The sequence below is a fragment of the Oncorhynchus tshawytscha genome, linkage group LG13 (genome assembly GCF_018296145.1).
Source record: "Oncorhynchus tshawytscha isolate Ot180627B linkage group LG13, Otsh_v2.0, whole genome shotgun sequence".
Lineage (NCBI taxonomy): Eukaryota > Metazoa > Chordata > Actinopteri > Salmoniformes > Salmonidae > Oncorhynchus > Oncorhynchus tshawytscha.
This window is the reverse complement of record NC_056441.1, coordinates 90,746,809-90,773,060: the sequence shown is the minus strand read 5'-3', so window position 1 is coordinate 90,773,060 and position 26,252 is coordinate 90,746,809. Positions and strand designations below refer to the sequence as shown.

The 26,252-nt window shown below is 45.8% G+C and overlaps 1 protein-coding gene across 1 annotated transcript in view; it reads right to left on the bottom strand.

Annotated features, from left to right (window-relative positions):
* Positions 1 to 2,151: 2,151 nt before the first annotated feature.
* The window catches only part of fndc3a (fibronectin type III domain containing 3A), a 139,429-nt gene continuing 115,328 nt past the window's right edge, over positions 2,152 to 26,252 (bottom strand). Inside the window, 8 exon segments of the mRNA XM_042296525.1 lie at positions 2,152 to 3,088; positions 8,247 to 8,377; positions 9,904 to 10,070; positions 12,733 to 12,945; positions 13,324 to 13,462; positions 22,120 to 22,336; positions 25,600 to 25,749; positions 25,915 to 26,028. Coding sequence (XP_042152459.1) covers positions 2,777 to 3,088; positions 8,247 to 8,377; positions 9,904 to 10,070; positions 12,733 to 12,945; positions 13,324 to 13,462; positions 22,120 to 22,336; positions 25,600 to 25,749; positions 25,915 to 26,028 — 1,443 coding nt within the window. The 3' untranslated portion in view covers positions 2,152 to 2,776.

The following is a 26,252-nucleotide window of genomic DNA, read 5'->3' as shown; positions in this document are numbered from 1 at the left end:
GATTATTTAGCTACGTAGGTGTTTTCTTATTTCCTCTGGACATAGGGTATAATAATATAACACCATATACTTCAATCTTATAAAAAAATAGATATTCACATGAATGACTCTGATGTAAAGAAATCAAAAAATAAATCAGAAACGTTGATATCCTCCAAATACTACTATTTAATTTCATCACGATTAATATTATATGTATTATATGTTTGATAACATCAAATCAATATTGCTAAAAAAAATAAAATAAAACAAAAAAACAAATTGTGTTTTCTAAAAATTAAAAAAAAGTTTTAAAAAAAGAAGAGAAATTAAGAAAATGCATCCACGTTTATTTTGTTTTCTTTAATCCTCTGAAAACAACAAACTGGTCTGATACCATCGGGAGAAAAAAAAAACATCTGTTGTTACTATGACAACACGTCATGTGGTAGGTACTGGAACTTTTAAAACACCCAAAACACCAGTAGGGCTTGTACAATCTGAAAATACGTAGTTCTATAAAATGGATAACAAAACCAAGACACATTCAGTCAAGGTTTCCGCAAAATTAAGTAGTGAAAAAAAAAAACACACAAAAAACAGAGAATATGAATAGTAACCGAAGTACATGTTTTGTGCTGAAGAACAAAAAAACAACAAAAATTCTGCATGATTGTGAATACAAGCTACAGTATAACTATATGATAGTAAAAATAATTAGAATTATACATCATCATCATCATTGTGTTAGTTTTATGTCTTTTATTTTCCCCTAAACTCTACTTCTGAGCGATTAACTTCTCCAACAACTAACCTTGTGTCTTCACTATACAAAAATATACTACCATTTCTCCAGTCAACTTCTGCGTCCCTACGCCCCTCTGAACATCAACAAAATTAGAAAGTGCTAAATGAACATTCTATAATGCAAACAAGAATTGGATATTTATTCTTCCTCTCTATTTTACGCTTTATATAAACTACAGAAGGTGTGGTGGCCACTTCCCCCTTCCTAGGTATCTCTGTGGTACACCTGACCTCTGACCTCCCCTCACCCACTCGCCCAGCCACTTCCTAACTGTTGCCGTGCTCACATGCTAAATCGGAGTTCATAGGAAGTTCCCAGTTCACAGTTGGAAATTTCACTTGAATGACCTTCAAGTCGGAATTACACGCGGGGAAACTCTGAGAAAATGACGTTACTCGAGTTGAGACGTTTCACCACTGACCTGAAAACCTTTTCCAACCAAAACAAATGACAACAAATTCTGTTTCTGACAATTACAACCGTATCAATTTGGATAAATGTAGCTAGTCTGACCATATTTGTCAACGTTAAGCTAGCTAACTTTATTATAAGCGACGTAAGCAAGCCTATCAAAGCTAGCTTGAATCTTATTGATCCTGTCACAGACGTACCATTTACCAGCTTCCCATTTCCCACGAGCACGTCGTGAAGCCAGCATGTTTAACTGTGGCACACCTACACCTGTGTATCGTGCATTTCTGTGCAAAACACTGGCCAAATCAGGTCCCAGGTCCTAACAGCACATATGCTATATAATATAAACCTATATACTAACATAGTTTCATACCGGACCCTTTTAACCTCCGATATAAATAAATGAATAATCTATACATATATATGGTTGGACACGTACATGGTGAGTGAACTTTATCTTTTTAACTGTAAAACCCTGCTCCTTCATTATCCATTCTGTACAGGTTAACCAATCACAATGAAGTATAGAGCCTCACAGTGGAGGTGTCACAATACCAATACCCATAAAACCTAGCGGTCAAAACAGGGAAATGGTTCCAATAGTTTTTCCACCATTCATTTTTTCACATAGGGGATATTTTAGAAACAAATGAAGGGCTGTGTTTTGTGTTTAGTCTGGCGTGACATTTCTGATAACCCTGTACATTTCTCTAGGACTTTTAATAATATATTTCGGCTCCATTTTACTCTCAGATGTGAAAATGCTAATTAGCATCAAAGTAGACAACGTGCAAAACGACAAAAATCCCAGCAAGCTCCTGCACGTCATCTCTAGCTGACACCTTAGCTAACAGGTATTGTGTCAACTTAAAACTTGCACAAGACAGTTGTCAGAATTGTCCATTTATTATTATTTTTTTGCCAATTTATTTATTACTACATTTAGCTAACAATAGATAGTTAATCCAGAGATTCTTACCTTTGCCTCGATTCGGCAGTCTCGTCCAGATCATCATGGTATTTGTAGTTCTTTATGATAGCCACATTAGCAGCTAATTAGCATTTAAGTTTTGCAGGGTAAATAAAAGGTGAATATATTGACGAAAGTCACTTTGTCTGAAAGAGATTTACAGGGGTTATCTAAACGGCACAACAGGGCAAGCCTCCACGCAAACAAAGCCCTTATTTTAAGAGTTTCTAAAAATCCACTATGTGAAAAACAACAACAATTGGAACCATTTCCCTGTTTGACCTCTAGGTGTTATGGGTATTATGACTCATAATGTGGTACTCTATTCTGTGCAGGGTAACGAAACACAGCGGTGTCTTGTTAAACATTGAGAGGCTTCTGTAAAGGGAGGTTAGGGAGGGGGAAGACAGGAAGCTATCATTTCCTCTGGACTTCCTGCCTCCTGGACTCCCTCACCAGTGCTAATCATAATCACCCAGAGGTGACAACAGAAATAAACTACAACATCAACAGGAAATTAAAGCTGTAACCCTGCAGCTTGGAGGAGAAGGAAGGGAGGAACTGGGGAGGAGGAGACGGAGGAGAAGAACAAGGGAGATACAAGCTCACTTGATAACAAAGTACTGGATGATGAAAGCGATGAGGATGGAGATGACTGCGCAGAGCATGATGATAAGAGCAGCCCACTGCTCATCTGTTAAGGGCCTGGCGGGGTCAGCTCCAGCCCGGGGGCCCACACTGCTCACACTGCCCGCTGACAGCTCACTGCGCTGGGGGGAGAGCGTCACCGTGGGGCTGTAGGGACCACTCAGCTCTGGAGCATCCTGGCACTGGCGGATGCCACACACCCTGAAGCGGTACTCACTGTTGGGCTGCAGGCCGGGCATCTGGTAGGACGTAGCAGAACCTTTATACACCTGGACGAGAGAGAGGGAGAGAGAGGAGACAGCGAGAGAGAGGGAGGGAGAGAGAGGAGACAGCGAGAGAGAGGGAGGGAGAGAGAGGAGACAGCGAGAGAGAGGGAGGGAGAGAGAGGAGACAGCGAGAGAGAGGGAGGGAGAGAGAGGAGACAGCGAGAGAGAGGGAGGGAGAGAGAGGAGACAGCGAGAGAGAGGGAGGGAGAGAGAGGAGACAGCGAGAGAGAGGGAGGGAGAGGAGACAGCGAGAGAGGGAGGGAGAGAGAGGAGACAGCGAGAGAGGGAGGGAGAGAGAGGAGACAGCGAGAGAGAGGGAAGGAGAGAGAGGAGACAGCGAAAGAGAGAGGGAGAGAGAGGAGACAGCGAGAGAGAGGGAGAGAGAGGGAGGGAGAGAGAGGGAGGCAGCGAGAGAGAGAGGGAGGGAGAGAGAGGAGACAGCGAGAGAGAGGGAGGGAGAGAGAGGAGACAGCGAGAGAGAGGGAAGGAGAGAGAGGAGACAGCGAAAGAGAGAGGGAGAGAGAGGAGACAGCGAGAGAGAGAGGGAGGGAGAGAGGGAGACAGCGAGAGAGAGGGAGAGAGAGAGAGGAGACAGCGAGAGAGAGGGAAGGAGGGAGAGAGGAGACAGCGAGAGAGAGAGGGAGGGAGAGAGAGGAGAAGCGAGAGAGAGGGAGGGAGAGAGAGGAGACAGCGAGAGAGGGAGGGAGAGAGAGGAGACAGCGAGAGAGCGAGAGACAGCGAAAAGAAAAGGGCAACCAGTGAAGAACAAACACCATTGTAAATACAATCCATATTTATATATTTTCCCTTTTGTAATTGAACTATTTGCCCATCATTACAACACTGTATACAGACATAATATGACATTTGTAATGTCTCTATTCCTTTGGAACTGTTGTGAGTGTAATGTTTACTGTTCATTTTTATCATTTATTATCTATTTCACTTGCTTTGGAAATGTTAACATATGTTTCCCCCATGCCAATAAAGCCCTTTGAATTGAATTGATACAGGAAAGAGAGAGGTAGAGAGGAAAGGGAGGTGAATACACAGGAAGGAAGTAGGAGGGAGACAGAAGACATGGTCTGCCTCAGTAGCTTGGAGGCCTGTGATTGGATAGAGTGATGAAAGGACAAAAGCTCTGTGTTAAATGGCAGACACATACAGCTTCCTTATTTAATTTGGTTGTCATATAACAGGCAGATTAGCGTCAGCCAGCAGCCTCTGAGCCCACCATTACCATAGCCATTACTGTTGTGGCTTTTCAACCTCTGCCATATTGTGGATTCGGATCCATCTATCTAATAGAACTCGGAGGGTTTTCTTTAATGGAACCTTCTCTGTAATGGTGTACCGCAGGGTAGCTCTCTTGGCCCTCTACTCTTTTCTATTTTTTTTTTTATACCAATGAATGACCTGCCACTGGCATTAAACAAAGCTTGTGTGTCCATGTATGCTGATGATTCAACCCTATACGTGTCAGCCACCACAGCTAGTGAAATCACTAAAACCCTTAAAGAGTTGCAGTCTGTTTTGGATTGGGTGGCCAGTAATAAACTGGTCCTGAACATCTCTAAAACTAAGAGCATTGTATTTGGTACAAATCATTCCCTAAGTTCTAGACCTCAGCTAAACCTGGTAATGAATGGTGTGGTTGTTGAACAAGTTGAGGAGACTAAATTACTTGGTGTGTTACCTTAGATTTCAAACTGTCATGGTCAAAACATACAGATTCAATGGCTGTCAACCAGGCAAAGGGTGGCTATTTGAAGAATATAAAACACTTTTTGTTGGTTACTACATGATTCCATATGTGTTATTTCATAGTTTTGAGGTCTTCACTATTATTCTACCATGTAGAAAGTAGTAAAAAAATAAAGAAAAATGAATGAGTAGGTGTTCTAAAACTTTGGACCGGTACTGTATATGTAGCAGATAGACGAATACTAGAGGCCTTCACGGATCCACCTGTACTCCAATACCCGAGACCCAATCCGGGACCCGAGCGGATCCAGATCCACGGGTCTGGTTCGGATCTGACATGATTGTCACGGGCCTCGGGTATGTGTAATTTTAACGGACTTGTCTGGAATTTGCCCACTCAGATCCCCCAACACCACTGCTGCAATAGAGGAAATGCTACCATTTATGTTCTTGCTTTTCAGGACAGTGGAGCGTGTAGCCTGTTGGCCAATCATGAGTCATCAAAGCGGCAACAGGCTACAGACAGAGACTCGCTCCGTGTGTGGCAAAAGTTAGGAGATATCTAACCAATGGAAGACAGAATTAAAATGATGGAATTAAAAGTTAAAAAGAGAAGGATGGGCTACAATGACTAAGAGACAACAGGTAGGCTGCGACTTCATATTCTGGATGGAGTTGTTGTTTGTAACTGTAAGACGCACTACAGCCTCATTTAGCCTAGCAAGCTAACGCTAGCTAGCTGAACTTCTCCTGGTTTCATGCAGTCAAGACAGGTACTACGGAATCATATTGATGATAAATAACCTAGCTAAGGCAGCTATTAGTCTACTAAAGCTTGAGTTGGCTTGGTCGGTTGCGGTCTCTCGCCTCTCTCTCCCTCCTCCCCGTGTCACTCACAGTACGGCCCCTCCCCGCCTGCTAGAGCCTCGCCTCTCTCGGTTTATCAGCTCTGGTTAATAAAGTAGCACAAAAAAAGACTTTTCTGCTGCTTCCCCCACACAGATCGGACCGGGTGTGGACGCAATGGGTCTCTATGTAAAAATTAATAATAATAAAAATGATTTATGCAAATCGGGTCCGGGTGGGAAAGCCCCAGGTCCATTTCAGAATGGATCCAACTTTTACACCCATGAAAACCTCCAATGCACACATAAAACACTGCATGTTCATATTTCCGGGTTGGCCTGCTAAGAGTTACTGCTGAGCCCACCATTACCCCAGGTTAGCCTGCTAAGAGTTACTGCTGAGCCCACCACTACCCCAGGTTGGCCTGCTAAGAGTTACTGCTGAGCCCACCACTACCCCAGGTTGGCCTGCTAAGAGTTACTGCTGAGCCCACCATTACCCCAGGTTGGCCTGCTAAGAGTTACTTCTGAGCCCACCATTACCCCAGGTTGGCCTGCTAAGAGTTACTGCTGAGCCCACCACTACCCCAGGTTGGCCTGCTAAGAGTTACTGCTGAGCCCACCATTACCCCAGGTTGGCCTGCTAAGAGTTACTGCTGAGAGGGATGGAGAGGGAGGCTAGACACCTGGGGTCTCCTCAGGGATCAACATCAGTCATCATAACGATGCATTTAGACAGAGGAATCACCATTCGGCCTGATAAAGATCTCCTACAGCTGCGCTAACTGGCACAACAGATAACCTCCATCTATTTTGTCGCTGATTTGCATAATGTAGTTGTACAGCAGAGTGGTCACCAACATTTTCTGAGTCAAGAACACCAAGATCTACCGCTTGGATTTCTTATTTTTTTTAAATTTTTTTAAACGTGACTTAAAACCGTAAGCCTATTGCAACATGAAGCTATTAAACACAGTTCTGTAACAATGAGGTTTGTGCAGTAGGCTATTAGACCAGTACATTATCACTGCATATCAGCTACGCTTGCCCTGCCAATGGAGTTCTTCTCAGATCATTTTTGAAATTATGTAAATGTTTTGGGATATGATCACACTGGTAATAGATCATTTGTTGATGGTCAGTCTGAGGTGAGGGAGCAGGGGTGACCTGACTCTCTGTCCCTCCGCTCTCTCACCTGACTCTCTGTCCCTCTGCTCTCTCACCTGACTCTCTGTCCCTCCGCTCTCTCACCTGACTCTCTGTCCCTCCGCTCTCTCACCTGACTCTCTGTCCCTCCGCTCTCTCACCTGACTCTCTGTCCCTCCGCTCTCTCACCTGACTCTCTGTCCCTCCGCTCTCTCACCTGACTCTCTGTCCCTCCGCTCTCTCACCTGACTCTCTGTCCCTCCGCTCTCTCACCTGACTCTCTGTCCATCCGCTCTCTCACCTGACTCTCTGTCCCTCCGCTCTCTCACCTGACTCTCTGTCCCTCCGCTCTCTCACCTGACTCTCTGTCCCTCCGCTCTCTCACCTGACTCTCTGTCCCTCCGCTCTCTCACCTGACTCTCTGTCCCTCCGCTCTCTCACCTGACTCTCTGTCCCTCTGCTCTCTCACCTGACTCACTGTCCCTCTGCTCTCTCACCTGACTCTCTGTCCCTCCGCTCTCTCACCTGACTCTCTGTCCCTCCGCTCTCTCACCTGACTCTCTGTCCCTCCGCTCTCTCACCTGACTCTCTGTCCCTCCGCTCTCTCACCTGACTCTCTGTCCCTCCGCTCTCTCACCTGACTCTCTGTCCCTCCGCTCTCTCACCTGACTCTCTGTCCCTCCGCTCTCTCACCTGACTCTCTGTCCCTCCGCTCTCTCACCTGACTCTCTGTCCCTCTGCTCTCTCACCTGACTCACTGTCCCTCTGCTCTCTCACCTGACTCTCTGTCCCTCCGCTCTCTCACCTGACTCTCTGTCCCTCCGCTCTCTCACCTGACTCTCTGTCCCTCCGCTCTCTCACCTGACTCTCTGTCCCTCCGCTCTCTCACCTGACTCAGTCTTCCAGCTGATGGTGAAACTCAAGTCACACTGCATAATTTTTTGCCTCATGTACCAATTTATGTTGTTACTCCTTTGACCAGAGAAAGTGAAATAACGATTTAAAAACAAGACACAAGCTACTAATAATAGGAACTCAAACTTATAAATACACTGTTACTGATAACAGCTGCAGTGCCGGTTGTAGCGTGAGTGGAAGTAGGGAGAACGAGCATTTTATGGTTTACAAAAGTGCAGTAGCAGTGTAAAATAATTGGGGAAGCAAATCCAGGAAAAAAACAAAAACATATTACAAACAAAGTTCTCGGTTGTGGCAGAATAAATTCAACCACACCTTTGTAGTTCTACTTTCAGGAATGCCTTAGAGATCAACCAGCTGTCAACCGGTGACCTGCCGGTTGGTGACCCTCCGGTTGCACAGCGATGACTTAAGACGGTGAAGTGAATTCAATGACAAGCCAACGTGGTACGACTTCGGTGAGGTGCTACACATTGACAATAGCTGTGGTGAGTTTCCACCCCCCCATCCAGTGTTACATAAATCACATCCCTTCTCATTCTTCTTACCTGTTTGTACTCAGAGTTACCCATCATGCTTTGCACCGTGTAGATGATGGGGTCTCCCTTCATGGGCAGCAGGGGCTCCCAGCTCACCTCACAGACTGAAGACATGTCCTCCACACGCTCCACTCTGGGAGCTACAGAGAGAGAGTACAACACGCTCAAAGATTAAGGCTGAAAGGTGAGGACAGTGAAGCTTAGGACAATGAGGCTGAAAGCTGAGGACAATGAGGCTGAAAGCTGAGGACAGTGAGGCTGAGAGGTGAGGACAGTGAGGCTGAGAGGTGAGGACAGTGAGGCTGAAAGGTGAGGACAGTGAGGCTGAAAGGTGAGGACAGTGAGGCTGAAAGGTGAGGACAGTGAGGCTGAAAGGTGGGGACAGTGAGGCTGAAAGGTGGGGACAATGAGGCTGAAAGGTGAGGACAATGAGTCTGAAAGGTGAGGACAATGAGGCTGAGGACAGTGAGGCTGAAAGCTGAGGACAGTGAAGCTGAGGACAGTGAGGCTGAAAAGTGAGGACAATGAGGCTGAAAGGTGAGGACAATGAAGCTGAGGACAGTGAGGCTGAAAAGTGAGGACAATAAGGCTGAATGGTGAGGACAATGATGCTGAAAGCTAAGGACAATGATGCTGAAAGCTAAGGACAATGAAGCTGAGGACAGTGAGCCTGAAAGGTTAGGACAATGAGGCTGAAAGGTGAGGACAATGAAGCTGAGGACAGTGAGGCTGAAAGGTGAGGACAGTGAGGCTGAAAGGTGAGGACAGTGAGGCTGAAAGGTGAGGACAGTGAGGCTGAAAGGTGAGGACAGTGAGGCTGAAAGGTGAGGACAGTGAGGCTGAAAGGTGAGGACAGAGAGGCTGAAAGGTGAGGACAGTGAGGTTGAAAGGTGAGGACAGTGAGGCTGAAAGGTGAGGACAGTGAGGCTGAAAGGTGAGGACAGTGAGGCTGAGGACAGTGAGGCTGAAAGCTGAGGACAGTGAGGCTGAGGACAGTGAGGCTGAAAGCTGAGGACAGTGAGGCTGAGGACAGTGAGGCTGAAAGCTGAGGACAGTGAGGCTGAGGACAGTGAGGCTGAAAGCTGAGGACAGTGAGGCTGAGGACAGTGAGGCTGAAAGGTGAGGACAGTGAGGCTGAGGACAGTGAGGCTGAAAAGTGAGGACAATAAGGCTGAATGGTGAGGACAATGATGCTGAAAGCTAAGGACAATGAAGCTGAGGACAGTGAGCCTGAAAGGTGAGGACAATAAGGCTGAAAGGTGAGGACAATGAGGCTGAAAGGTGAGGACAATGAAGCTGAGGACAGTGAGGCTGAAAGGTGAGGACAGTGAGGCTGAAAGGTGAGGACAGTGAGGCTGAAAGGTGAGGACAGTGAGGCTGAAAGGTGAGGACAGTGAGGCTGAGGACAGTGAGGCTGAAAGCTGAGGACAGTGAGGCTGAGGACAGTGAGGCTGAAAGCTGAGGACAGTGAGGCTGAGGACAGTGAGGCTGAAAGCTGAGGACAGTGAGGCTGAGGACAGTGAGGCTGAAAGGTGAGGACAGTGAGGCTGAGGACAGTGAGGCTGAAAGGTGAGTCAGGAAAAAGGTGAGAGGATGGGAGAGAACGGGACAGGAAGTGAGGTAAGAGGACGTGTGGAGGATAGAGGGGCTGAAAAGAGAGACGTACCTTTAATAGGGGCGGGCGGCGAGCGGGGGGTGGTGAAGGTGTAAACCGTGGAGAAGGGACCTTGGCCCGCCTCGTTGAAGGCCTGGATGCGGAACATGTACGAGGTACACTCATTGAGTCGCTGGACTTTGTGAGTGTGGCAGGGCCCTCTGTACAAGGAGACAAACCTGCAGAGGAGAGAGGGGACGGCAGGGGAGAGAGGGGACGGCAGGGGAGAGAGGGGACGGCAGGGGAGAGAGGGGACGGCAAGGGGAGAGAGGGGACGGCAAGGGGAGAGAGGGGACGGCAAGGGGAGAGAGGGGACGGCAAGGGGAGAGAGGGGACGGCAAGGGGAGAGAGGGGACGGCAAGGGGAGAGAGGGGACGGCAAGGGGAGAGAGGGGACGGCAAGGGGAGAGAGGGGACGGCAAGGAGAGAGGTATGAAACAGGTCGTCTGCCAGTCTCCTTATTTGAACATGGCAACACATTTAGTTGGAACCATATCCAACATTTCACTAAAACTAAAGGTTGCAGCTTCAAAAGCGGCACCATATCAACACCTTTCTGCACCATATCAACACCTGTCTGCACCATATTAACACCTTTCTGCACCATATCAACACCTTTCTGCACCATATCAACACCTTTCTGCACCATATCAACACCTTTCTGCACCATATCAACACCTTTCTGCACCATATCAACACCTTTCTGCACCATATCAACACCTTTCTGCACCATATCAACACCTTTCTGCACCATATCAACACCTTTCTGCACCATATCAACACCTTTCTGCACCATATCAACACCTTTCTGCCTGTCTGCACCATATCAACACCTTTCTGCAACATATTAACACCTGTCGGCCTGTCTGCACCATATTAACACCTTTCTGCACCATATTAACACCTTTCAGCACCATATTAACACCTTTCTGCACCATATTAACACCTTTCGGCCTGTCTGCACCATATTAACACCTTTCTGCACCATATTAACACCTTTCAGCACCATATTAACACCTTTCTGCACCATATTAACACCTTTCTGCCTGTCTGCACCATATTAACACCTTTCTGCCTGTCTGCACCATATTAACACCTTTCTGCACCATATCAACACCTGTCTGCACCATATTAACACCTGTCTGCACCATATTAACAACTTTCTGCACCATATCAACACCTTTCAGCACCATATCAACACCTTTCTGCCTGTCTGCACCATATTAACACCTTTCTGCACCATAGTAACACCTTTCTGCCTGTCTGCACCATATTAACACCTTTCAGCACCATATTAACACCTTTCTGCACCATAGTAACACCTTTCTGCACCATATTAACACTTGTCTGCACCATATCAACACCTTTCTGCACCATAGTAAAACCTTTCTGCACCATATTAACACTTGTCTGCACCATATCAACACCTTTCTGCACCATAGTAACACCTTTCTGCACCATAGTAACACCTTTCTGCACCATAGTAACACCTTTCTGCACCATAGTAACACCTTTCTGCACCATAGTAACACCTTTCTGCACCATAGTAACACCTTTCTGCACGATATTAACACCTTTCTGCACCATAGTAACACCTTTCTGCACCATAGTAACACCTTTCTGCACCATAGTAACACCTTTCTGCCCCATATCAACACCTTTCTGCCCCATATCAACACCTTTCTGCCTGTCTGCACCATATTAACACCTTTCTGCACCATATTAACACCTTTCTGCACCATATCAACACCTTTCTGCCTATCTGCACAATATTAACACCTTTCTGCACCATTTTAACACCTTTCTGCCCCATATTAACACCTTTCTGCCTGTCTGCACCATATCAACACCTTTCTGCCTGTCTGCACCATATCAACACCTTTCTGCCTATCTGCACCATATTAACACCTTTCTGCACCATTTTAACACCTTTCTGCCCCATATGAACACCTTTCTGCACCATATCAACACCTTTCTGCCTATCTGCACAATATTAACACCTTTCTGCACCATTTTAACACCTTTCTGCCCCATATTAACACCTTTCTGCCTGTCTGCACCATATCAACACCTTTCTGCCTGTCTGCACCATATCAACACCTTTCTGCACCATATTAACACCTTTCTGCCTGTCTGCACCATATTAACACCTTTCTGCACCATATCAACACCTTTCTGCACCATATCAACACCTTTCTGCCTGTCTGCACCATATCAACACCTTTCTGCCTGTCTGCACCATATTAACACCTTTCTGCCCCATATTAACACCTTTCTGCCTGTCTGCACCATATCAACACCTTTCTGCCTGTCTGCACCATATCAACACCTTTCTGCCCCATATTAACACATTTCTGCCTGTCTGCCAGTTGATTTATTGTTCTGATATTGTGAGAATCCTGGGCACCTCTCTGATTCAGAGAGGAAGACACATTTCAGTTGAACACATTCAGTTGGACAACTGACTAGGTAAACCCCCCCCTTTTTCCTTTAGTCCTGGCAAAACTAGTTGATAGTTTTGAGATTCTGAAGTTTGCACCAAACGGGCTGGTTGTCTATTATATTGTCATGTACATTCTAAGCAACCAAGGTTGCTACGGAGACTAACTACTTCTCCTTTGTTACGTTTATAAATTGCCTGGCTGGGCTGTGGGACAGTGGATAATTCAAATGGAACTTAAAAGGTATTACCCGGGAATTGTGGTGAATAACTCCCTGCTATCAACAAATCAGCATCCAGGATTCATACAACCTGTTTTATTATGATAGTATATACACACCATATATTTCCATCCAGAGATTCCAGGCTAATGATATTGTGAGGTTTTACCAGGCTACCAACCTGCCTCTCTTGTCCTCCGTCTGCAGCTGGTACTGGAGGGCGTCTGAGGGCGTGGCCTTGGCCGGTCCGTCACCCCACTTCAGCCTGAGGGTCTGGTGGCTGAACGCAGTACACTCTAGCCGGGGGGGCTGGGGAGGGAGAGGTTTGGTCTTCAACTTAAAGGTGTGGCTAAACGGACCTGATCCTAGGTTGTTCAGAGCCTGGATACGAATCCTACAGAGAGAGGAGAGGAAGAAAGAAAAATGTAGGGAGGAGAGCCAGAGAGATGGTTTAGAGGTGTGTATGAGGCAGAGTGTCTCTGTACCTGGTGTAGTGTGTGTGTGGTGTGTGTGTACCTGGTGTAGTGTGTGTGTGGTGTGTGTGTACCTGTAGCTGGTGTAGTGTGTGTGTGGTGTGTGCTTGTAGCGGGTGTAGTGTGTGTGTGGTGTGTGTGTACCTGGTGTAGTGTGTGTGTGGTGTGTGTGTACCTGTAGCTGGTGTAGTGTGTGTGTGGTGTGTGCCTGTAGCGGGTGTAGTGTGTGTGTGTGGTGTGTACCTGTAGCTGGTGTAGTGTGTGTGTGTACACCTGGTGTAGTGTGTGTGTGTGTGTACCTGTAGCTGGTGTCCGGTTGCAGATGCTGAATGATATACTTGGTGACTGGTCCGACAGAGATGGACTGTCTCTCTCCCAGGTCTATGAGGTAGGAGGAGATCTCAGCCCCGTGGTCGCACGGCGGCTCCCAACCAACAGCTACAATAATAACAACAATTAGAATATTATATAGTGCTTCTCAATCCCATTTCAATTCAATTAACTGTTTCCCAGTTACTTTGGGAACGTCTGCAACAACACCTTTCGACACACCACACGGATACATTTTTTATGAAACCCTTATTTAACCAGCTAAATTTACTGAGAACACATTCTCATTTATAGCAACAACCTGGGGAATAGTTACAGGGGAGAGGAATGAACCAATCGGATGCTGGGGATGATTAGGTGACCGTGATGGTATGAGGGACAGCTTGGGAATTTAGTCAGGACACCAGGGTTAACACCCCTCCTCTTACGATAAGGGCCATGGGATCTTTAGTGACCAGACACACAGGGCAATGTCCCCAATCACTGCCCTGGGGCATTGGGATATATATATCTACAGTACCAGTCAAACGTTTGGACACACCTACTCATTCAATGGTTGTTCTTTATTTTTACTATTTTCTACATTGTAGAATAATACTGAAGACATCACAACTATGAAATAACACATACAGTGGGGCAAAAAAGTATTTAGTCAGCCACCAATTGTGCAAGTCCTCCCACTTAAAAAGATGAGAGAGGCCTGTAATTTTCATCATAGGTACACTTCAATTATGACAGACAAAATGAGAAAAAAAAATCCAGAAAATCATATTGTAGGATTTTTTATGAATTTATTTGCAAATTATGGTGGAAAATAAGTATTTGGTCAATAACAAAAGTTTCTCAATACTTTGTTATATACCCTTTGTTGGCAATGACAGAGGTCAAACGTTTTCTGTAAGTCCTCACAAGGTTTTCACACACTGTTGCTGGTATTTTGGCCCATTCCTCCATGCAGATCTCCTCTGGAGCAGTGATGTTTTGGGGCTGTTGCTGGGCAACACAGACTTTCAACTCCCTCCAAAGATTTTCTATGGGGTTGAGATTTGGAGACTGACTAGGCCATTCCAGGACCTTGAAATGCTTCTTACGAAGCCACTCCTTCATTGCCCGGGCGGTGTGTTTGGGATCATTGTCATGCTGAAAGACCCAGCCACGATTCATCTTCAATGCCCTTGCTGATGGAAGGAGGTTTTCACTCAAAATCTCACGATACATGGCCCCATTCATTCTTTCCTTTACACGGATCAGTCGTCCTAGTCCCTTTACAGAAAAACAGCCCCAAAGCATGATGTTTCCACCCCCATGCTTCACAATAGGTATGGTGTTCTTTGGATGCAACTCAGCATTCTTTGTCCTCCAAACACGACGAGTTGAGTTTTTACCATAAAGTTATATTTTGGTTTCATCTGACCATATGACATTCTCCCAATCTTCTTCTGGATCATCCAAATGCTCTTTAGCAAACTTCAGACGGGCCTGGACATGTACTGGCTTAAGCAGGGGGACATGTGTGGCACTGCAGGATTTGAGTCCCTGGCGGCGTAGTGTGTTACTGATGGTAGGCTTTGTTACTTTGGTCCCAGCTCTCTGCAGGTCATTAACTAGGTCCCCCCGTGTGGTTCTGAGATTTTTGCTCAGCGTTCTTGTGATCATTTTGACCCCACGGGGTGAGATCTTGTGTGGAGCCCCAGATCGAGGGAGATTATCAGTGGTCTTGTATGTCTTCCATTTCCTAATAATTGCTCCCACAGTTGATTTCTTCAAACCAAGCTGCTTACCTATTGCAGATTCAGTCTTCCCAGCCTGGTGCAGGTCTACAATTTTGTTTCTGGTGTCCTTTGACAGCTCTTTGGTCTTGGCCATAGTGGAGTTTGGAGTGTGACTGTTTGAGGTTGTGGACAGGTGTCTTTTATACTGATAACAAGTTCAAGCAGGTGCTATTAATACAGGTAACGAGTGGAGGACAGAGGAGCCTCTTAAAGAATAAGTGACAGGTGTGTGAGAGCCAGAAATCTTGCTTGTTTGTAGGTAACCAAATACTTATTTTCCACCAGAATTTGCAAATAAATTCATTAAAAATCCTACAATGTGATTTTCTGGATTTTCCCCCCTCATTTTGTCTGTCATAGTTGAAGTGCTCCTATGATGAAAATTACAGGCCTCTTGATGACAGCTTTGCACACTCTTGGCATTCTCTCAACCAGCTTCATGAGGAATGCTTTTCCAACAGTCTTGAAGGAGTTCCCACATATGCTGAGCACTTGTTGGCTGCTTTTCATTCACTCTGTGGTCCAACTCATCCCAGACCATCTCAATTGGGTTGAGGTCGGGGGATTGTGGAGGCCAGGTCATCTGATGCAGCACTCCATCACTCTCCTTCTTGGTCAAATAGCCCGTACACAGCCTGGAGGTGTGTTGGGTAATTGTCCTGTTGAAAAACAAATGATGGTACCCGGTACGGCTTAGTGGGACTAAGTCCAGGACCAAAAGGCTCCACAACAGCTTCTACCCCCAAGCCATAAGACTGCTGAACAATTAATAAAATTGCCACTTGGCAATTTACATTGAACCCCCTCCCCCTTTTTTACACTGCTGCTACTCGCTGTTTGTTACCTACGCATAGTCACTTCACTTCCACCTACAAGTACAAACTACCTCAACTAACCTGTACCCCGCACCCTGACTCGGTACCGGTGCCCCCTGTATATAGCCTCCACACTAACTCTGTACCGGTACCCCCTGTATATAACCTCCACATTGACTCTGTACCGGTACCCCCTGTATATAGCCTCCACATTGACTCTGTACCGGTACCCCTGTATATAACCTCCACATTGACTCTGTACCTGTACCCCCTGTATATAGCCTCCACACTGACTCTGTACCGGTCCTGTATATAGCCTCCACATTGACTCTGTACCGGTACCCCCTGTATATAGCCTCCACATTGACTCTGTACCGGTACCCCCTGTATATACCCTCCACATTGACTCTGTACCGGTACCCCCTGTATATAGCCTCCACATTGACTCTGTACCGTAACACCCTGTATATAGCGTCCACATTGACTCTGTACCAGTACCCCCTGTATATAGACTCCACATTGACTCTGTACTGGTCCCCCTGTATATAGCCTCCACATTGACTCTGTACCGTTCCCCCTGTATATAGCCTCCACATTGACTCTGTACCGTTCCCCCTGTATATAGCCTCCACATTGACTCTGTACCGTTCCCCCTGTATATAGCCTCCACATTGACTCTGTACCGTTCCCCCTGTATATAGCCTCCACATTGACTCTGTACCGGTACCCCCTGTATATAGCCTCCACATTGACTCTGTACCGGTACCCCCTGTATATAGCCTCCACATTGACTCTGTACCGGTACCCCTGTATATAGACTCCACACTGACTCTGTACCGGTACGCCCTGTATATAGCCTCCACATTGACTCTGTACCGGTACCCCTGTATATAGCCTCCACATTGACTCTGTACCGGTGCCCCCTGTATATAGCCTCCACATTGACTCTGTACCGGTACCCCCTGTATATAGCCTCCACATTGACTCTGTACTGGTACCCCCTGTATATAGCCTCCGCATTGACTCTGTACTGGTACCCCCTGTATATAGCCTCCGCATTGACTCTGTACCGTTCCCCCTGTATATAGCCTCCACATTGACTCTGTACCAGTACCCCTGTATATAGCCTCCGCATTGACTCTGTACCGTTCCCCCTGTATATAGCCTCCACATTGACTCTGTACCGGTACCCCCTGTATATAGCCTCCACATTGACTCTGTACCGGTACCCCCTGTATATAGCCTCCACATTGACTCTGTACCGGTACCCCCTGTATATAGCCTCCACACTGACTCTGTACCGGTACCCCCTGTATATAGCCTCCACATTGACTCTGTACCGGTACCCCCTGTATACAGTCTCCACATTGACTCTGTACCGGTACCCCCTGTATATAGCCTCCACATTGACTCTGTACCGGTACCCCCTGTATATAGCCTCCACATTGACTCTGTACCGGTACCCCCTGTATATAGCCTCCACATTGACTCTGTACCGGTACCCCCTGTATATAGCCTCCACACTGACTCTGTACCGGTACCCCCTGTATATAGCCTCCACATTGACTCTGTACCGGTACCCCCTGTATACAGTCTCCACATTGACTCTGTACCGGTACCCCCTGTATATAGCCTCCACATTGACTCTGTACCGGTACCCCTGTATATAGCCTCCACATTGACTCTGTACCGGTACCCCCTGTATATAGTCTCCACATTGACTCTGTACCGGTACCCCCTGTATATAGCCTCCACACTGACTCTGTACCGGTACCCCCTGTATATAGCCTCCACACTGACTCTGTACCGGTACCCCCTGTATATAGCCTCCACATTGACTCTGTACCGGTACCCCCTGTATACAGTCTCCACATTGACTCTGTACCGGTACCCCCTGTATATAGCCTCCACATTGACTCTGTACCGGTACCCCCTGTATATAGCCTCCACATTGACTCTGTACCGTAATACCCTGTATATAGCCTCCACATTGACTCTGTACCGGTACCCCCTGTATATAGCCTCCACATTGACTCTGTACCGGTACCCCCTGTATACAGTCTCCACATTGACTCTGTACCGGTATCCCCTGTATATAGCCTCCACATTGACTCTGTACCGGTACCCCTGTATATAGCCTCCACATTGACTCTGTACCGGTACCCCCTGTATATAGCCTCCACATTGACTCTGTACCGGTACCCCCTGTATACAGCCTCGTTATTGTTATTCTTATTGTGGTACTTTTTATTCATAGTTTTTATTTTAGTCTACTTGGTAAATATTTTCTGAACTCTTCTTGAACTGCACTGTTGGTTAAGGGCTTGGCATTTCATGGTAAAGTCTATATTTGTTGTATTCGGCGCATGTGACAAATACAGTTTGATTTGAAGAGCAAACCAGATGGGATGGTATATCGCTGCAGAATGCTGTGGTAGCCATGCTGGTTAAGTGTGCCTTGATTTCTAAATAAATCACTGACAGTGTCACCAGCAAAGCACCATCACACCTCCTCCTCCGGTGGGAACCACACATGCGGAGATCGTCCGTTCACCTACTCTGCATCTCACAAAGACACGGCGGTTTGGAACCAAAAATCTCCAATTTCGACTCCAGACCAAAGGACAAATTTCTAATGTCCATTGCTCGTGTTTCTTGGCCCAAGCAAGTCTCTTCTACTTATTGGTGTCCTTTAGTAGTGGTTTCTTTGCAGCAATTCAACCATCAAGGCCTGATTCACACTGTCTCCTCTGAACAGTTGATATTGAGATGTGTCTGTTACTTGAACTCTGTGAAGCATTTATTTGGGCTGCAATTTCTGAGAAAGGTAACTACTGAACGTATCCTCTGCAGCAGAGGTAACTCTGGGTCTTCCTTTCCTGTGGCGGTCCACATGAGAGACAGGTAACTCTAATGAACTCATCCTCTGCAGCAGAGGTAACTCTGGGTCTTCCTTTCCTGTGGCGGTCCTCATGAGAGACAGGTAACCCCCCCATCCACATCGATGGAACAGTAGTGGAGAGGGTAGCAAGTTTTAAGTTCCTCGGCATACACATCACAGACAAACTGAATTGGTCCACTCACACAGACAGCATCGTGAGGAAGGCGCAGCAGAGCCTCTTCAACCTCAGGAGGCTGAAGAAATTCGGCTTGTCACCAAAAGCACTCACAAACTTCTACAGATGCACAATCGAGAGCATCCTGGCGGGCTGTATCACCGCCTGGTATGGCAACTGCACCGCCCTCAACCGTAAGGCTCTCCAGAGGGTAGTGAGGTCTGCACAACGCATCACCGGGGGCAAACTACCTGCCCTCCAGGACACCTACACCACCCGATGCTACAGGAAGGCCATAAAGATCATCAAGGACATCAACCACCCGAGCCACTGCCCGTTCACCCCGCTGTCATCCAGAAGGTGAGGTCAGTACAGGTGCATCAAAGCTGGGACCGAGAGACTGAAAAACAGCTTCTATCTCAAGGCCATCAGACTGTTAAACAGCCACCACTAACATTGAGTGGCTACTGCCAACACACTGTCAATGACACTGACTCTACTCCAGCCACTTTAATAATGGGAATTGATGGGAAATGATGTAAATATATCACTAGCCACTTTAAACAATGCTACCTTATATAATGTTACTTACCCTACATTATTCATCTCATATGCATACGTAGATACTGTACTCTATATCATCGACTGCATCCTTATGTAATACATGTATCACTAGCCACTTTAACTATGCCACTTGGTTTACATACTCATCTCATATGTATATACTGTTCTCGATATCATCTACTGTATCTTGCCTATGCTGCTCTGTACCATCACTCATTCATATATCCTTATGTACATATTCTTTATCCCCTTACACTGTGTATAAGACAGTAGTTTTTTGGAATTGTTAGTTAGATTACTTGTTCGTTATTACTGCATTGTCGGAACTAGAAGCACAAGCATTTCGCTACACTTGCATTAACATCTGCTAACCATGTGTACGTGACAAATAAAATTTGATTTGATTTGACTCTAATGAACTCATCCTCTGCAACAGAGGTAACTCTGGGTCTTCCTTTCCTGTGGCGGTCCTCATGAGAGACAGGTAACTCTAATGAACTCATCCTCTGCAGCAGAGGTAACTCTGGGTCTTCCTTTCCTGTGGCGGTCCTCATGAGAGACAGGTAACTCTAATGAACTCATCCTCTGCAGCAGAGGTAACTCTGGGTCTTCCTTTCCTGTGGCGGTCGTCATGAGACAGTTTCATCATAGCGCTTGATGGTTTTTAACGACGGCACAGAAATGTTCAAAGTTTACGTATCGTTGGAATCGGCTAAACTTATATATTAAAATGAAATATAGGAAATGAAAGAGACTGGGTGTTATGTTAGAAGTTAATGGTTCTCAGAAGACAGAAGGCTGTGGAATGTGTTTGATGGAGGAGAGGAGAGCGATGTGTTGATACAGGAGAGACAGATGAAGGAGGGGTTGAGGTCAGGAGGAGAGGACAGAGATGTGTTGATACAGGAGAGACAGATGAAGGAGGGGTTGAGGTCAGGAGGAGAGGACAGAGATGTGTTGATACAGGAGAGACAGATGAAGGAGGGGTTGAGGTCAGGAGGAGAGGACAGAGATGTGTTGATACAGGAGAGACAGATGAAGGAGGGGTTGAGGTCAGGAGGAGAGGACAGAGATGTGTTGATACAGGGGACACAGATGGACATCTGTGGATTAGGTGAAGGAGGGGTTGAGGTCAGGAGGAGAGGACAGTGATGTGTTGATACAGGAGAGACAGATGAAGGAGGGGTTGAGGTCAGGAGGAGAGGACAGAGATGTGTTGATACAGGAGAGACAGATGAAGGAGGGGTTGAGGTCAGGAGGAGAGGACAGAGATGTGTTGATACAGGAGAGACAGATGAAGGAGGGGTTGAGGTCAGGAGGAGAGGACAGAGATGTGTTGATACAGGAGAGACAGATGAAGGAGGGGTTGAGGTCAGGAGGAGAGGACAGTGATGTGTTGATACAGGGGAGACAGATGAAGGAGGGGTTGAGGTCAGGAGGAGAGGACAGTGATGTGTTGATACAGGAGAGACAGATGAAGGAGGGGTTGAGGTCAGGAGGAGAGGACAGAGATGTGTTGATACAGGAGAGACAGATGAAGGAGGGGTTGAGGTCAGGAGGAGAGGACAGAGATGTGTTGATACAGGAGAGACAGATGAAGGAGGGGTTGAGGTCAGGAGGAGAGGACAGAGATGTGTTGATACAGGAGAGACAGATGAAGGAGGGGTTGAGGTCAGGAGGAGAGGACAGAGATGTGTTGATACAGGGGAGACAGATGGACATCTGTGGATTAGATGAGAGGTTGAGGTCAGGACAGATTCTCTTAAGAGTAATATATGTTCGGAATCCTGTTACCCTCTTTATTAGCTTCCTGTAGAGCCATAAAACGTAAGGATGGGAGAGAAAGGGGAGTGTCATAAGTAGGATGTATATAAACTGAAGTCTGAAATGTTTTGATGTCTGTTTTCAGCTGTTCAGAACCTTTGGGAAGAATAAACTTGGTTAAAGCGTCTCTAGTGTCCGTTGGTAATTTGAAAAATAAGACCCCAACAGTATTGACTGACCTTCATGTCTTAAAGTAATGATGGACTGTCATTTCTCTTTGCTTATTTGAGCTGTTCTTACCATAATATGGACTTCCGTCTTTTACCAATTATCTTCTGTATACCACCCCTACCTGGTCACAACACAACTGATTGGCTCAAACGCATTAAGAAGGAGAGATATTCCACAAATGAACTTTTAACAAGGCACACATCTTCATTGAAAAGCATTCCAGGTGACTACCTCATGAAGCTGGTTGAGAGAATGCCAGGCTTGTGCAAAGCTGTCATCAAGGCAAAGGGGTGGATATTTTGAAGAATCTCAAATATAAAATAAATGTTGATTTGTTTAACACTTTTTTTGGTGACTACATGATTCCATATGTGTTATTTCATAGTGTTGATGTCTTCACTATTATTCTACAATGTAGAAAATAGCAAAAATAAAGAGAAACCCTTGAATGAGTAGGAGTCTAAACTTTTGACTGGTACTGTATATATATATTTTTTAAATGGCCCCAATGAGGCTTTACAACATTCAACAAGACAAACAAAACAAAGACAAACCAAACTGACCTAGACAAGTGGAGGGGGAGTAGAGAGGAGGCGTGGGGGGTCCATCTTCCTCCTCCTCCTCTTCCTCCTCCTCTTCCTCCTGGTCAGTGGAGGTGTGGTATCCCCGTAGCTCCGCCTCTTTGAGGGCATGGACACTGCTGACGGCCGCAGGTACAGAAGGAGGAGTTTGACAGAGGACAGCCTCACTGAACAGACCTACGCCAGCCACGTTCACAGCCTGGAGATGAGAGAGATGATTTGATATGTTACAGAAGAAACACAGGCTCATAATGTCGTGACACAAGGAGTCTGTCTTCACTGCCAGAATGTGACAACTAGGATTATGTTTTCGCAGGACACTGTCAGTTTCCTATTTTTCCCTGGATTTGGGTTGATGTAATCAGAAGATACTAGCTACATTATATATACAAGAAGTATGTGGACACCCCTTCAAATGAGGGGATTCGGGCCATTTCAGCCACACCCGTTGCTGACAGGTGTATAAACTCGAGCACACAGCCATGCAATCTCCATAGACAAACATTGGCAGTAGAATGGCCCATACTGAAGAGCTCAGTGACTTTCAACGTGGCACCGTCATAGGATACCACCTTTCCTACGAGTCACATTTCTGCCCTGCTAGAGCAGGGTTAACTGTAAGTGCTTTATTGTGAAGTGGAAACGTCTCGGGAGCAACAATGGCTCAGCCGCAAAGTGGTAGGCCACACAAGCTCACAGAATGGGACCGGCAATGCTGAAGCATGTAAAAATCGTCTGTCCTCGGTTGCAACTCTCACTACCGCGTTCCAAACTGCCTCTGAAAGCAACTTCAGCACAAGAACTGTTTGTCGGGAGCTTCATGAAATGGGTTTCCGTGGCCGAGCAGCCGCACACAAGCCTAAGATCACCGTGTCCAATGCCAAGCGTCGACTGGAGTGGTGTAAAGCTCGCCGCCATTGGACTCTGGAGCAGTGGAAACAGGTTCTCTGGAGTGATGAATCACGCTTCAACATCTGGCAGTCCGACGAAGAATCTGGGTTTGGCGGATGGCAGATGAACGTTATTTGCCCAATGCATAGTGCCAACTGTAAAGTTTGGTGGATGAGAAATAATGGACTGGGGCTGTTTTTCATGGTTCGGCTCCTTAGATCCAGTGAAGGGAAATCTTAACACTACAGCATACAATAACATTCTAGACGATTCTGTGCTTCCAACTTTGTGGCAACAGATAGGTGAAGGCCCTTTCCTGTTTCAGCATGACAATGCCCCCGTGCACAAAGCGAGGTCCATACAGAAATGGTTTGTCAAGATCGGTGTGGAAGAACTTGACTGGCCTTCACAGAGCCCTGACCTCAACCCCATCGAACACCTTTGGGATGAATTGGAACGCCGACTGCGAGCCAGGCCTTATCACCCAACATCAGTGTTCCCGACCTCACTAATGCTCTTGTGGCTGAATGGAAGCAAGGCACCGCAGCAATGTTCCAACATCTAGTGGAAAGCCTTCCCAGAAGAGTGGAGGCTGTTATAGCAGCAATGTTCCAACATCTAGTGGAAAGCCTTCCCAGAAGAGTGGACGCTGTTATAGCAGCAAAGGGAGGACCAACTCTATATTAACGACCATGATTTTGTAATGATTTTGTAATGAGATGTGTGACCAGCAGGTGTCAACATAGCTTTGGTCACATAGTGTATCTGTGCCTTGGGTGTTGTCTATCCTTAGCAGCTAGGGAACCAAATGTATAGTTGTAATGACCACTTCTGACCACTAGGTGGTAGTGAGTGTACACCAGTCTCCAGCTATGCCTCCAACTCCTCACTGTGTGGTGCCTACTGTAGAACAGGGGTCCCCAATCACATTTAGCAAAGGAACAATTTTTCTTGAGCGGAAGGCCGGGGGGCCTGAACATGGTAATAAATTATTTGGAAAATGCAAATTGACCGCAACAATCCCAAACAGACATAGTATTTGAGAAAAACAAAATCATTTCCAACCTTGATTACATTGGGATAAGATTACAAATCTCTATTTGCGCGTCGGAACCGATTTCCTAAAATAAAACCACTGAGCTCATTTCCTGGTGATTTTATGTCCAAAAATACAGTGCTTTAATAAAATATTTACACTCCTTAACTGATTCCACCTTTGTTGTGTTACCGCCTGAATATAAAATGGATTAAATCGAGGTGAACAACAAATCAAATTTTTATTTGTCACATACACATGGTTAGCAGATGTTAATGCGAGTGTAGCGAAATGCAACCAATTTAATATAGTAAAATATAAAATATAGTACAATCCAGGTGTGGAAAGCTCTTCGAGACTTACCCAGAAAGACTCACAGCTGGAATCGCTTCCAAAGATGATTTTAACATGTATTGACTCAGGGGTGTGAATACTTATCAAGATAAATAACACTTTGAAAAAACAAACAAAATGTTACATTTAGAACAGACTGTTTAAAACAGAGATCGGCCCGTAAATGGAGGCAACTGAAGTCTGAATCCCGTGGGGGTACCCTGATGTAGAGGAGATATCGTTAATACAACACCAGATTACCCTGGTGTAGAGGAGATATCTATGTTCTATAGCTTGTTCTCCAGCTTGTTCTCCAGCTTGTTCTATAGCTTGTTCTATAGTTTGTTCTATAGTTTGTTCTATAGCTTGTTCTATAGTTTGTTCTATAGCTTGTTCTATAGTTTGTTCTATAGTTTGTTCTATAGCTTGTTCTATAGCTTGTTCTATAGTTTGTTCTATAGCTTGTTCTATAGCTTGTTCTCCAGCTTGTTCTATAGTTTGTTCTATAGTTTGTTCTATAGTTTGTTCTATAGCTTGTTCTATAGTTTGTTCTATAGTTTGTTCTATAGCTTGTTCTATAGCTTGTTCTATAGCTTGTTCTATAGCTTGTTCTATAGTTTGTTCTATAGTTTGTTCTATAGCTTGTTCTATAGTTTGTTCTATAGTTTGTTCTATAGCTTGTTCTATAGTTTGTTCTATAGCTTGTTCTATAGCTTGTTCTATAGTTTGTTCTATAGTTTGTTCTATAGCTTGTTCTATAGTTTGTTCTATAGTTTGTTCTATAGCTTGTTCTATAGCTTGTTCTATAGTTTGTTCTATAGCTTGTTCTATAGTTTGTTCTATAGTTTGTTCTATAGCTTGTTCTATAGTTTGTTCTATAGCTTGTTCTATAGTTTGTTCTATAGTTTGTTCTATAGCTTGTTCTATAGCTTGTTCTCCAGCTTGTTCTCCAGCGTCTTTTTAAATAGTTAACCAACGTGTTTTCAGCACTTTAATTTCCCTGACTGATCAAAACTAATTTTCACATGGCTCTCTCTCGTCTCTCTGTCGTCTCCGCAGCAGAAATATGGTCAGCAATATGCTTGACACATCAAATCGCAATAAAATCTCAGTATCAAAATAATATAGTTTTGTGCGGTCAGCACTACTTCTGACAGGGAGATAGTACCAGGTAACCTTTCTGTACTGCTGTCTGGACTCACCTGAACCCGGCAGAAGTAGTTGGTGGCGGGCAGCAGTCCCTTGACCTCGTGGGTGAGGCTGGCACCGCTGAAACACACCTGCATGGTGCCCTGCGCTGCCCCCCACTCCACACGGTACTCTGAGATGACCCCCCCGTTACATGCTGGAGCCTGGGGAGGGAGAAAACAGAGGAGCTGTGGTGAGACTGTTAAACACCACGGGATCCATTGATTGATTGGTTCAACACAGATAAATCGTCCGTTTTGATTTAACAGGAGGATTCATTTTGTAGTACAAACCACGTAGAACAGAAGTCACAGGTGTTGTGTGCCTACCTCCCAGCTGACAACAGCCACAGTAGGGGACTTGCAGGTGATGTGAGGAGCCTTACAGGGCTCTGGAGCCCCGGGGCCCATGGTCACCTCACAATGCTCTGACAGGGGTCCGTACTAACACACACACACAACCAAAATACACACACTCATTAGACGGTGACAGTCAAACACTTTCTTTAGTGACAACTTACAGGACTTGAGGAAATACGGAGGAGAGATTCAGAGAAAGACTAAATTCATCTTTTTGTTCACACCTGAAACAAATTTAGTCAAACCTACACACTGACCAAGACTATCGTGTATCATTCATGAACCAACAAAGTTGAGTTCAGTTTTCC